The 12864-nt window shown below is 34.6% G+C and overlaps 1 protein-coding gene across 1 annotated transcript; it reads left to right on the forward strand.

The window, feature by feature from the left end:
* Positions 1-11777: 11777 nt before the first annotated feature.
* On the forward strand, positions 11778-12623 carry LOC149782235 (uncharacterized). The gene has a single exon (XM_089935095.1). It carries the CDS (start codon positions 11778-11780, stop codon positions 12621-12623), a length of 846 nt encoding a protein of 281 aa, XP_089791221.1.
* The last annotated feature ends 241 nt before the right edge of the window (positions 12624-12864 follow it).

The raw sequence follows: 12864 nt of genomic DNA on the forward strand, positions 1-12864 counted from the left end.
TATTTAGTTTGTGACCACAGATTCGTAGTATTTACACCACGTAAGGTTAAACAGATCAGAGGAAATAAAAATTAGACAAGTAGTAGCATGTCATCCAGTTGTATACCAACTGGAGGACGTGTATGAAATTATGTCAAGGACATACTTTCCGATCAAACAGGATTAAATGTACAAAATTAAAAAGAGTTTGAAGAGCATGAGAATGAAAAGCAAAAAGTATATATATGTCAACTGAAAGGATAAGAAGACTGTTTGAATAACTTGAAAGCTAAACTTTATTTCATTTAAATAAATGCTCGAATCACACTTTTAACAGTTTTGAATATAATGCATTAGTGGGACGAGACTTGTTAAAGTTAGTATATTTCCACTAATGCATTAGAAAGACAAACACGTGGGATTTTATTTTACGAAAGCATAAAACATTAGGGATTTATGAAACAGACAAGAATCTACCTGGAAAATAGCAGATGAATTTAGAGATTGTTTAAACGGATATAATTACAAAGAGTAAATGTAATTTAAACCTTCTATATTGTACAAAAACAACTAAAACAAGTAAATAAAGCAACGTGGATGAAATATTATTCTCCTCCAATTCAACAGATTAACAATGAAGCAACGAAACTAGAAACCAAAACAGACTGGACTAAATGCATAGGTTGCAATATGTGCATTAAGATGATGGGCAATTTATTGCAACGTTACTACCCTAGTAGAATATCAAATTTGCAGAAGGTGAATTTCCGAGGAAGATAACAGATCGATAAGACGACTTGAAAGAGATGCTGCATTTGCAAGTTTAATAAGAGACGGCTTTAAAATGGAATTTAAAACATCGTGACGAACAAGAAAACATTAATTAATAAATAAATTACAGTAAAACATGTGCATTACAAAATAAACTAGATAAAGTTAAATTTAAAAGCCCAAGCAAGTTTGATAACGTTAAACATGGAAAAGATTAAAGAATCGACATGAAGGACCTTCCTCTGGGGACACATTGAAACCATGATTCAAAGAAAAGGGTGTTATAATAGCTGCTATAGCTAGAATAACAGCAATGACAACACCGACAATTTCTCCATTAATAACGACTTTGGTAAGAAGTGCCAAAAACAAGCATTATAATTACCTGGCAGTGTTAGTTATTCATGAGTGCTGGGAAAATTGTTTCTTTCTTTGCTAAAACCATGTTGTTACTTGTTGCAGCAATATTAGATTTGTTAATACATTTTTTTACCATAGTGTAAACAATGCATTTAAGAGATGACGAGGTTATTAACATATTTCAAATCAAAAAGCACATTTGCTAGAGACCCTTACAATTAAAATAAATGATTGTTGTTTATTTCATAGTTTATTTAATTTCTTTTTTTTGACATGTCTCTGGATTTCTACAATTGGTTGGTGCATCCCTACGATAATATCCACCGCTCCGGTGGCCTAGTGGTTAGAGCGTTCGCCTCGGGTGCGGGAAGTCGTGGGTTCGATCCCCGGCTAAGTCATACCAAAGACTTACAAAAATGGTACTAACAGCTGCCTCGATTGGCTGTCATCATCATAGTGTTAGGACTGGTCGTTCTAGTGTCAGGACAATGTAAATGGGTGGGACAATATGCTACATGTCTGTGGAATGATGCCCCAGTGCTAGACATCACTATAAAACTGTCACACTGAAGACATCGTAGCGACATGACTGAAAATTTGTTAAAGCTAGTTAAAAAAAAAAAAATAACACACACACAATATTACCCTTTTAAATCACCATACCAAGCTGTTACCACAAACAACATAGTTCAAGTTCTCTGCTGAATATGTTGTTCAAAATACCGAGTTTGGTTCACCTAGTGCTGCACGAGCAAAGTGATTGCAGTGAGAAAACCGAGAACCGAAAGCTCCTTGACCGTGTATTGCCCCATAAACAGAGCACTGATCGATTCAAGTCAAACAGTAACGTGACGACGCAAGTTTTGTCATAAAGTTGCCCATTTTGTGGGAGCAATCTTCAGCTGTTTAGCTTCGTGATTTTGTGTGTGATTTTGAGTGAGATTTCGGACCTACAGCTGATATCTTGGATGCAGACTTGTAGGACTCAGTTTTGTATAACCTGCTTTCTGCTGTCGGAAGTGACGTTGGCTCTGAGTAATATTGTGGTTTTCTCTTAGGTGGCGCTATACAGTTTCGCATTTTCCATAGGTTAAGATTTTAAAGAAAAAGAATTTCCCCGGCTTTCCTCACTGGTTATACTGGCTATTTAAAAAAGACCTTGTATATCTTAGGTATAATTAAAAGAACCTTTGATTCCCTTTATTTTGATGTATGATTGATGGATGTACTATGGGTTATAGAGGATACAGCTTGGCCTTACTTCAAATGTGAATCTTTCAAAAAAGTGCTAGCTCTACTTGGTCATTTTCACTTCCTGAACTTCAGAGGTAAATTGTATAAAAAAGAGCCGATAACTATTTTTACATTTTACATATTTGGTAATTCATTCATTGCACTTTCAGAAGCTGGTATTGTCTAGTCTGGCAAAATTCATTTTCCCTATTTTAATAGCTGCTATGTATAGTGTACTTTAGACTAATTCAGGCTGATTTTTTAACACAAGGGAGCAGTCATTTTAGTTAGCAGTGTGCTTAAATCATGTAAATTTCCAAAAGTACAATATCCAAAGAAATATCATCCACATTACATTACTGTAGCATATAGGTATGCCAACATTCTCTCCACTGTGCATGTTTTAAATGCAAACTACTTCACCTTACATACGTCACTCTCTCTAAAGTACATATTAATTGGTGAGCGCCCCCTTAATGAGGACTAAAACTTCAGGACCAACGGGGCTCCTGGGGGGTTCTTCGGCGGTCTAGGATGTTTCGGGCCACGTGGTTAAATTATTCAAAATCACTATTTGAGTAATAAAAAAAAGTCAAATCAATGTATTCAGTATCACTATCTGATTGAAAATCAAATATATATGAATATATCATACTTGTGATAAAGCAACTTTCATATATATATAGATTTTGTTTTTACAACATTCCATACTTTGATCACCCTTGGTGACAGAACTATACTTTATTCACAGTTGTGTAAATTTATACATAGATACCCTTGGTGGTAGATGCAACATTATTCATTTTTGTGTTTAATTTCTATACATTTGTTATGTATATTTAATTTGTATTGTTTGTTGGCATTTTTCTACATGATTATGCGTTATGTGTAATTGCATGTTGTTTTTGACCTTGTCCAAAAACAGGTTCACCGTGTACCTGACTGGGGACATTAATTTAGTAAATAACATAATACAGAGCTAATATTTTTCTCAGTGTGTGTGTGTGTGTGTTTATGATTGGGATTTTTTACGTAGCTTTAACAAATTTTCAGTCACGTCGCTACGATGTCTTCAGTGTGACAGTTTTATAGTGATGTCTAGCACTGGGGCATCATTCCACAGACATGTAGCATATTGTCCCACCCATTTACATTTTCCTGACACTAGAACGACCAGTCCTAACACTATGATGATGACAGCCAATCGAGGCAGCTGTTAGTACCATTTTTGTAAGTCTTTGGTATGACTTAGCCGGGGATCGAACCCACGACCTCCCGCATCCGAGGCGGACGCTCTAACCACTATGCCACCGGAGCGGTAATATTTTTCTGTGAGTATAGATTAAATATTTGGGTCATTTTCAATGGAGGTAAACATGTTTATCTTAATATTAGTCTAGGACATTGGAATTCCTCCGTGGAAAACCCTGGGGATATTGATGTTTACCGTGTTCTTTATTATATATTTAGCAATGGACCTTATCTTGTTGACAACTTAGAATGTTCTAGTAATGTAAATTTTACCATCATCCTGGTTCTATTTTTTGTGTCTTAGCTTTTTATATGTTGTTGTTTTCTTGAGAAATTACTCATTCTTGCCTTAACATCCTGAAATATAATCAAGTCTGATTGTTGTGTTCAGTTTTTCATTTGGATGGAGTTACTTATTAAAATTTTTATTCACTGGAAATACAAAGTGTTCATCGGTATTCTTGAACTGGAATATTAATTTGGAATGATAGCGAATTCAGACGAGAACATTTTGGATTATATTATTGATACATCAAAAGAGTATAGCACATCATCACACTTCAGATCATTAGCACATTACTACGTTCGGTACTTCAGGCACATCACCACATTCAGTATTTGAACTTATTTGGAATACCACTGGAATTCATTTGGAACTTTATACATCTGGACTTAGAATAAAACTTTTGGGTCTATTTTGAATTACTGTAAGTTCTATTTTTAATTTTCACGTTGTATTCTCGGGAAATAAATTATTTGTTGAATTTTTACAAAACTTGTTGGTTTTCGCTATTTTCTGTTACTTAGTGTGAGACCATAGTCATAACACATTGAACGTCTATGGTGATGGATCCATGTATCATTTTATATGTTTATAAGTACAAACGTTGAGTTTTGTTGATTGCTGGTTTAGGTTACATTTTCTAATTAGTTCCAGTTAGGAACGGCATCATTTCCTTTGCGGTCGTTTAACTTGGTGTGTATGATTTTGTTAAATCCATTGTTGGATTTTATGCGCACGAGTTTGGTGTCAGATTAATTTTTTTTTCGATTACATTATAAATACGAAGCTGCTTTCTGTCTTCGCTATAATCTAATGCCACCCCAGGTCATACTGTTACACAGGATACATTTTCCATTTTAATTCCTTGATATTCAAAGATAAAATGATTGACATTTCGTAATTTAATAGGTAATGAGGCCTATTTCAAATTGGTTGGTGTAAAAATTCATTTTAGGGTCTTGCCACCAGCATTGCTAAATTGTATACTATAAGCTAAGGGCCCTGGACACGGCTTAAATATTTCATTATTCAAAGAATTAAGAGTGGGTGCATTTTATGTATCGGGTGGAAATTCATGTAGCGTTTAGTGATGAATTTAACAAGAAGAAGAAAGATTTTAATGGACGTAACCAGCATGTAAAAGAATGTAGCAAGTTCTGTGTTATTTCTTAGATCATACTGTTTGTTTCAATTGACAGAGGATGGAATCAGATCAATAAAACGTATGGGTCACCTTTTTCATAATGTAGTCAAAGGAATCGGTAAACGGTGATTACATGTTCGAAATTTTATTATATTTGCCTTATATATTTTGATAGGTCTTTTAACAAATATGTTCTAATTATAATTCCGTTTTAAAAGTTATATAGGTGTCATTTTCTGTAGAGATAGTAATGGATGATTCCCATGTTTGCATAAATAATGATCATAAAGTGTTTCCTTATATACTGCATCTAGCCAGCATTTGTTGGGAATGTTTTGATTAAATTGAAACACAGTTTCCGATAGGATGTTTCGAATGCTCCCAACCAGTCCAGCAATAGCCTGGGATACATGATGTAAGAAAGTTTCGTTTCTTTACCATTAATGACATTTACCCAATAGCCAACCATTCTCCTTTTTATCTGCAAGTGTGGGTTCTACCATGCTCACCATAAAGCATATAGGTGGGGTGGATTTTCTAACTTTTACCACATATTTTAGAAAATCTAAATGAATCCGGTTTCATCATATCTTGTTTTTCATAACCCCAGATTTCAGCCGCGTGAGTGAGAATCGGGACTATTTTCATACCAAAATGTTTAAACTGACAGTCAATAGGAAAGTTCAGATTTACTATTCTTTTCTTAAGAAGGTACATAGCTTTCCTAGACTAACGAATCAGGTTCTTTATTCCCAACAAAAACATACCATTCTCCGTCAGGGTCAGCCTTAAATATTTTAAAATTTCTGACAATTTCAAGTTCCGAATCTCCTAATATGAACTTCACATTTTTCCTGTTTCTATATTTCCCAAAAATCATAAATTTTGTTTAGTAAATGATAATTTTATGGTTTTGGCAGTAATTCAAAAAATACGTCAATTTTTTTATTTCGCATAGCTCTTGGATTATTTGAAAATACAACGGTATCGACTGAATAGAGTAAAAGAAATAGTTCAAATTATCTCGCTACATCTCCATCCAGTAAATCAACTGTAATGCCATTACAGTTCGAGCTCAAAAAGTATGTTTCTTTGTTTATCTTGTGTTTTCTTCCTATAGAGGTTTGGGTATTTTCTGACTGTTTTATTGTAATTTCTACTGGCAGAAAGTATATAATTCTTACTTTGGGGTGTGTTTAGTCGCTTGTCGTATATTTGCCAATATGATATTTATTTCTAGCTAGGTTACATTCTTTCCCAAAGTATGTTTACTATGAACTTTATTACAGTACATCTGTGTATTGTTCATTGTTTCAAATGTTTTATTAGCATTATTCAAAAGAATCGTTGCAATTTCGTCAAAAATCGCATTTACCTTTTGTTTTTCGATTTTCATAGTTTCTCTCAAGCTATTCAGATTGTTAATTAAAACTTGAATAGAGTCTCTACTAATATTTTCTATGACTATATTTCTCTTATCAGATCTCCACAATCGTTTCTTGACACATTTTGAATCATATATGCACATATTCATCTCTGTGTACAGTGAAAGTTATTACACTATACATTTTCAGAGCGCAATGGATAAAAATCATGAACACAAAATTGTTTGATGAAATTAAAACATTTTATAGTGGTTACTAGGTCGTCTATTACAGTGACACTTTTATTTATAAATTTGCCTGTTCATCTACTATATCCAATTCTTGATTTAGCTATATAAACATTGCATGCTCTACAAAGTTCTAACATGCGGTTGCCATAATTATTTGGCTACTTTTTATCGCAAGTATGTCTTTTAATTGGGGTACCATTATTGCTGAGACGCTGTACGTCGTTAAAGTAATCAGAATCTATTTGATCTAATTTATCAGCGTTCGCAGGATTGGTTGTTAAAGAAATAAAATCATCTGTATCTCAAGTCCAGCTGTTCCAATCGCCTAGCAACCAGACATGTTGAGTTTCATGAAGTCCATCTGTTCCAATCGCCTAACAAGAAGACATGTTGAGTTTCATGAAGTCCAGCTGTTCCACTCGCCTAACAAGAAAACATGATGAGTTTCATGAAGTCCAGCTGTTCCAATCGCCCTACAAGTATACATGTTGAGTTTCATGAAGTCCAGCTGTTCCAATCGCCTAACAAGAAGACATGTTGAGTTTCATGAAGTCCAGCTGTTCCACTCGCCTAACAAGAAAACATGTTGAGTTTCATGAAGTCCAGCTGTTCCAATCGCCCTACAAGTATACATGTTGAGTTTCATGAAGTCCAGCTGTTCCAATCGCCTAACAAGAAGACATGTTGAGTTTCATGAAGTCCAGCTGTTCCAATCGCCTAACAAGAAGACATGTTGAGTTTCATGAAGTCCAGCTGCTCAAATCGCCTAACAAGAAGACATGTTGAGTTTCATGAAGTCCAGCTGTTCCAATCGCCTAACAAGAAGACATGTTGAGTTTCATGAAGCCGATCTGTTCCAATCGCCTAACAAGAAGACATGTTTCATGAAGTCCAATCAGTAGCTCATCCTCAAATTATCAAAAGCATGTATTGAAGAGTATTCGGAACCCTCGGGAGGTATATCAACAATTCCAAATATAAAATCATCTTTCGTTATGAGCAATTATTTTGAAACTTTTAAACCAAAAAAAAAGTGTATTCAGAACTATTCGACGGCAGCTCTAAATATTGACTAATTGATTTTCTGACAACCAGAGCTATGGCACCTGAGGTACGTTTGATACTGTGTCTACGTTTCACTTCTTTTATCTCATGATTTTCAAAATTACTTACATCAAATTCTGACAGTTTTGTTTCAACTACACATATAAAATCAAGTTTGTTTATGAAATTATGGAATTCTGGATGATGTAACTTACTTTCAAGACCACATACATTCAAAAAGGAAAACCTGATCTTGCTAGGGTTATCGTTTGCTGATTAACACGGACTAACGATTCGTTGCTAATTTTTCTAGGGTTGTCTTTAGCTGATAGATACGGACTAAAGATCAATTTCTGCGGACCTGAAAGCCAAATGAAGGTTCCACTGCTAGGATAAAGCATTTTCACTTAACACAAAACTTAAGGTATCCTATTTTGTTCTGAAGGAGATTGTTGTTGTTGTTGTTGTGGGGTTATAACGCCATTTTTCAGCACAAGATAGGCTATACATGGCGGCCAGTATTAATAGTGTAGGAAGAACCAGGGAAAACTCCGGAAAGAACCACCTACCCACGAGAAGCTACTGGCAAGCTTTCTCACATACCCACATAGGCCGAACCCGAGACTCGAACCCACGCTGACAGAGGTGAGATGGCAGTGATCCGTAACGGTGAGCGCTTTAGACCACTCGGCCACTCGGGGCCCCGTTCTGAAGGAGAAGTCAGTAAAATAATTATTATCTTTGTTGGTTTTATTCCACAATTGCAAATATTTCTTTAAACAATTCTTGAAATATTATACTAAGTTAAACAAAAGAGACAATGTTGATTAGTGCGTCTTATTATGTGTTCCTGAATAGTCAACATTAAATTGCTTCTTTAGTCATTGATAATGGATCTATACAAAAATATATAAATACGTATTCACGGGTTATTATTATTTTCCGTATCTCACCTGTTTAACACAATTAGTATTATGTGTATACTGTCAATGGGGACGGGCTTCTGGCCTTAACGTGAGCAATGAATTTTGCGCTCTATAACAAACGACCCTTTACAATGCACATTATCGATTGACGAAGCAGGATAGATTATACATGTATAAGGTGCTACAGAGGACATGGTGCGTCTTTACCGCTAATTGACATTATAGGTTCTACATTACAGGTTCTAGATTACGGCATATACTATCTGAGGAAACCTGTACGCTTAAAACCGAGAGATTGTACACACTCGACATCAAAATCATACACGTTTTAGAAGAATGTTTTTGAGACGTGCTGTTAATTCTACATGTTGTACTCGAAATATCCTTTGTGCGTACACGAAACAACGAATTTAACTAATATTTCATTGCAAAGTGTAGTTCATAAATAAATAAAAATATTATCTTTCTGAAGGAAATTTTTTTTTTCACTTATGTGAATAAGATATCTTTATAACATTTTAAGTGCATTTTATGCGTCACTGACGACTTGATAAAATTAATGTCCTAAAATCTAATTTAGCAAAAGACTTTTTAAAAGATCACTAAGACTAAAATTTGAGACACAGTATTTAAAGATTTTTTTAAAAAATAATTTACACCACTGGGTAACATAAGCGCTTGGAAACTCTTGACCAGACGAGATTAATACAGTCTATGTTAGGGGTGGCACCAAGCCTTTGATTTCCATGTCTGGATACTATCTCTTATATTCATGTTTTTTCTTATCCATTGTTTATTATTGTATTTTTTTATTATTCGTACAATGATTGAACATTTGATTTCTACACAAGCACTCTTTAAATCAGATCATTTATATTTTTGGGGGATTACTTTTCGAACCAAGGTAATTTGTTTCCTTGTACATGACTTTATTTTTTTATTTCCAACTTTTATATTGGGTATAATTAGTTTTTTTTAGCAAATCAAAGCAATAGTCTTTTCAAGCTTTTTCGGCCCAGAGTATTTTTCGGAACGAGGTTTGGGATCATTTTTCAAACATGATAATAAAAAGTTTTACATGTACATTACATTTTTTCATGTATATAATTAGTTATTTGTTTTCAAGAATTCAAAGCAAGAAAGGCAAAAATATATTTGAGCTAGTCTGGGTCAGAGTTCTTATCTTTATTTTTCTCACATTCATCGGGGAATGTGGAGGGGGGGGTGGGATGGCCAAGATTATTGTACGACTAAGCTTAACTGTTTTCCTTGTGCATGAATATAATTTTTCTCCTCCAAATTAAATATTGGATATAGTTATCTTTAAAAGAAAGGAAAGCAGGAATATCTTTCAAGTTATTTCAGGCCGGAGTATTTTTCTTTTTCATAAAACGACGTTTTAAGCCAGATTACGCCCTTCTAGCCCACCCCCACCCTCGCCATTGAATGGTCTCCCCATTACCTGTTGTTAATATGAAGGTAAGACTATTTTTCGTGAAGCTGAGGGCTATCTGTAATAGGCGTGTTATTTAACACGTTCTAAATATCATTGCACTGTAAACAAAGTTAGTTATCAATGAACATTACGTCAGTGCGTCCCCTTCAAAATACATCACATTCACCTCCACACACTCTCTCAGTTTGATCATCCAATCATTAATTCTTTTAATTACTTTTTTGATATGTTGTTGTTGTTGTTGTTGTTGGGTTTAACGCCATTTTCAGCATACGATAGGCTATACATGGCGGCCAGTATTAATGGTGGAAGAAGAACCCGGGAAAACCCCGGAAAGAACCACCGACCCACGAGAAGTTACTGGCAAGCTTTCTCACATACCCACATTGGCGAATCCGAGACTGTCATAACTTTATCCAGTTTGGAATTGATATTATTCCATCGCCATTTAGAACTTTATTATGAACGTTTCCTCAGAAGGAAACAAAGTCACAGTCAGAAAGTTGTTGGCCTAATATTTTGCACTCCGCTGAAGGATAATCGCTAAACCCATCAAATTTATGTGTATTCCTAGAACAACATCTGAAATTATTTCTCGACTTCACTAAAATGGCCAAGTTGTGTTCGGATTGAAGAGATCAGAGATAGCCGGACTCGGGACATAAAAGTAAGAATCACAGTCTGAAGCAATATGCTACACAGATGAGACAAAACAAATTTACTCAACAACTAGAGCCATAACTATCGTCAAATTAGGATCTCAGTTGCGATATCAACGTTTACATAAGTAAAAGCATCAATGATTACTCCATCATTTCTAATATATATATATATATATATATATATATATATATATATATATATATATATATATATATATATATATATATATATATATATATATATATATATATATATATATATATAATGATAGCACAAAGCCAAAACATGTATTTAACATCTCTAGTGTGCTAAAACCTAGATTGTGATTTATACCATTAGTCCATCCAAGGGAGCCCCGAGTGGCCGAGTGGTCTAAAGCGCTCACCGTTATGGATTACTGCCATCTGACCTAAGCTCCTTGTCAAATCTAAAGATTACAAATATAATACTAAATTTGTACTGATCATGGCAGCCACTAATTTGCACAAAAGTTGTCCTTTACAATTAAATTGGCTCACATCGGGGAATAATAATACTGAAAAGTACTAAATAAACAGCAGGCGAAACAAGATGAATTACAATGGTCTAAACTTTAACATTGCCATTCCTATTGTGATCTGAGTCTTTGTTCATATCACTCCCGGTCATTTTACACGCACACGAGGTCAAGTGGCTAACATAAGCAAAATATATGCACTCCGATAATATAGCGTCAGATGCATTTCTCAAGTCAGCCTTTGTTTCTGTGAACATTTAGAATATTTAAATACACAAAAAATTCTGCTTCTTTTGTCTCATGTTCAACACGTCATATTCCAGTTTTGGGTGTATATCACCCCTGGGGTGAATTGTAAATGTTTGACGGGGCATGCTTTTTAAAGGGGAAACTATCGGCAATAACTGGAGAAGATTTATTTACATACTCATACCTGTTTTAGAATACCGTTACTTCACGAATTATTTCAAAGAGAATGGGACGTATAATAGGAAAGCGGTGCGTATTTTCAAACGTTATTGTCCTTTTGTTAGTTATCATTCTGGTACATTATTTAATGACAGACTATTTGACGCAAAGAACTCCAAAATTGGAAATTCTAGATGTCCCATTTCATCATAACTACAGCTTGGTAACGGGTGGTCGTAATGACTCTCACGACAGCAAATCAAAATTTATAATTGGAATTCTTTCCCAAGACAGCCAGAAGGAACTGCGTGAAGCCCTTCGAAAAACGTGGATTCCTCTGCTACGAAAGGATTTACCCCTCACTGTGGAATACACATTTCTCCTTGATAACCCTACTCCAGAGACACTGTCTGAACTTAAAACGAAACAGGATATAGTATTTTTGAATTCTTCGTATTCGGGATATGTGGTCAGATTCGGTGAAAAAATGTACAAATGGTTTAGGTATGTCACGGAGCATTACCCTGACGCAACTCTAGTTGCCAAAATGGATGACGATGTGTTTCTTTGTGTGAATAAAATGTTCCAAAGACTGTCCAATTTAAAGCACAGAAGGTTGTATTACGGTTGGCAACATAATAAGGAATATATGCAAATAGACGAAATGTTTGTTGTTCTTGGAATGGATCTTGTTTTGAGAATAACTCAGAGAAAATACTGCTACAGTGAACGATCTCAATGTAACAATAAATCTGATCTCGTGGACGAAGGCTGGGGCGGAAAATCTATTGGGCTTTGGCTTTCTGTGTATGATGATGTACTTACTGTACCTGACAATCAAAACATTATTTATTATAATAGAGTCATGAAGCCCCCAATTGACATACGAAAGGAAGAAAACTTTTGTCAGAAATATCTGCTCTATCACAAAGCGTTTGCAAGTGATATGTTCTTTTTACATAATAGGACTAGTGCAGATGAAATTAACGAATAAGCGTTAAAATGCTACTGTTTAATTTTAATGTTGATTCATAGTTACTTATTCCTCCTTGTAATGATTTACTGTTAGCTTTAATTTGTATATGTTGAGGTTTGTGCATTTTTCAGTCTAGAGGAAAATAAAATTATTTTAAAAAATTATAATATTGATAAATTTGAAGTTTCTATTCAGAGTGAACAAATAATACCGTTTTTGTTTTCGGTTATCAACTTTCATTTGAAGGAAAGGGGATATG

This window comes from Sinohyriopsis cumingii, chromosome 15, assembly GCF_028554795.1.
Source record: "Sinohyriopsis cumingii isolate HCF-2022 chromosome 15, ASM2855479v2, whole genome shotgun sequence".
NCBI classification, from domain to species: domain Eukaryota; kingdom Metazoa; phylum Mollusca; class Bivalvia; order Unionida; family Unionidae; genus Sinohyriopsis; species Sinohyriopsis cumingii.

What these genes read in the sequence shown, in the direction of transcription:
- LOC149782235 (XM_089935095.1), top strand. Translation starts at nt 11,778, where the DNA reads ATGACAGACTATTTGACGCAAAGAACTCCAAAATTGGAAATTCTAGAT.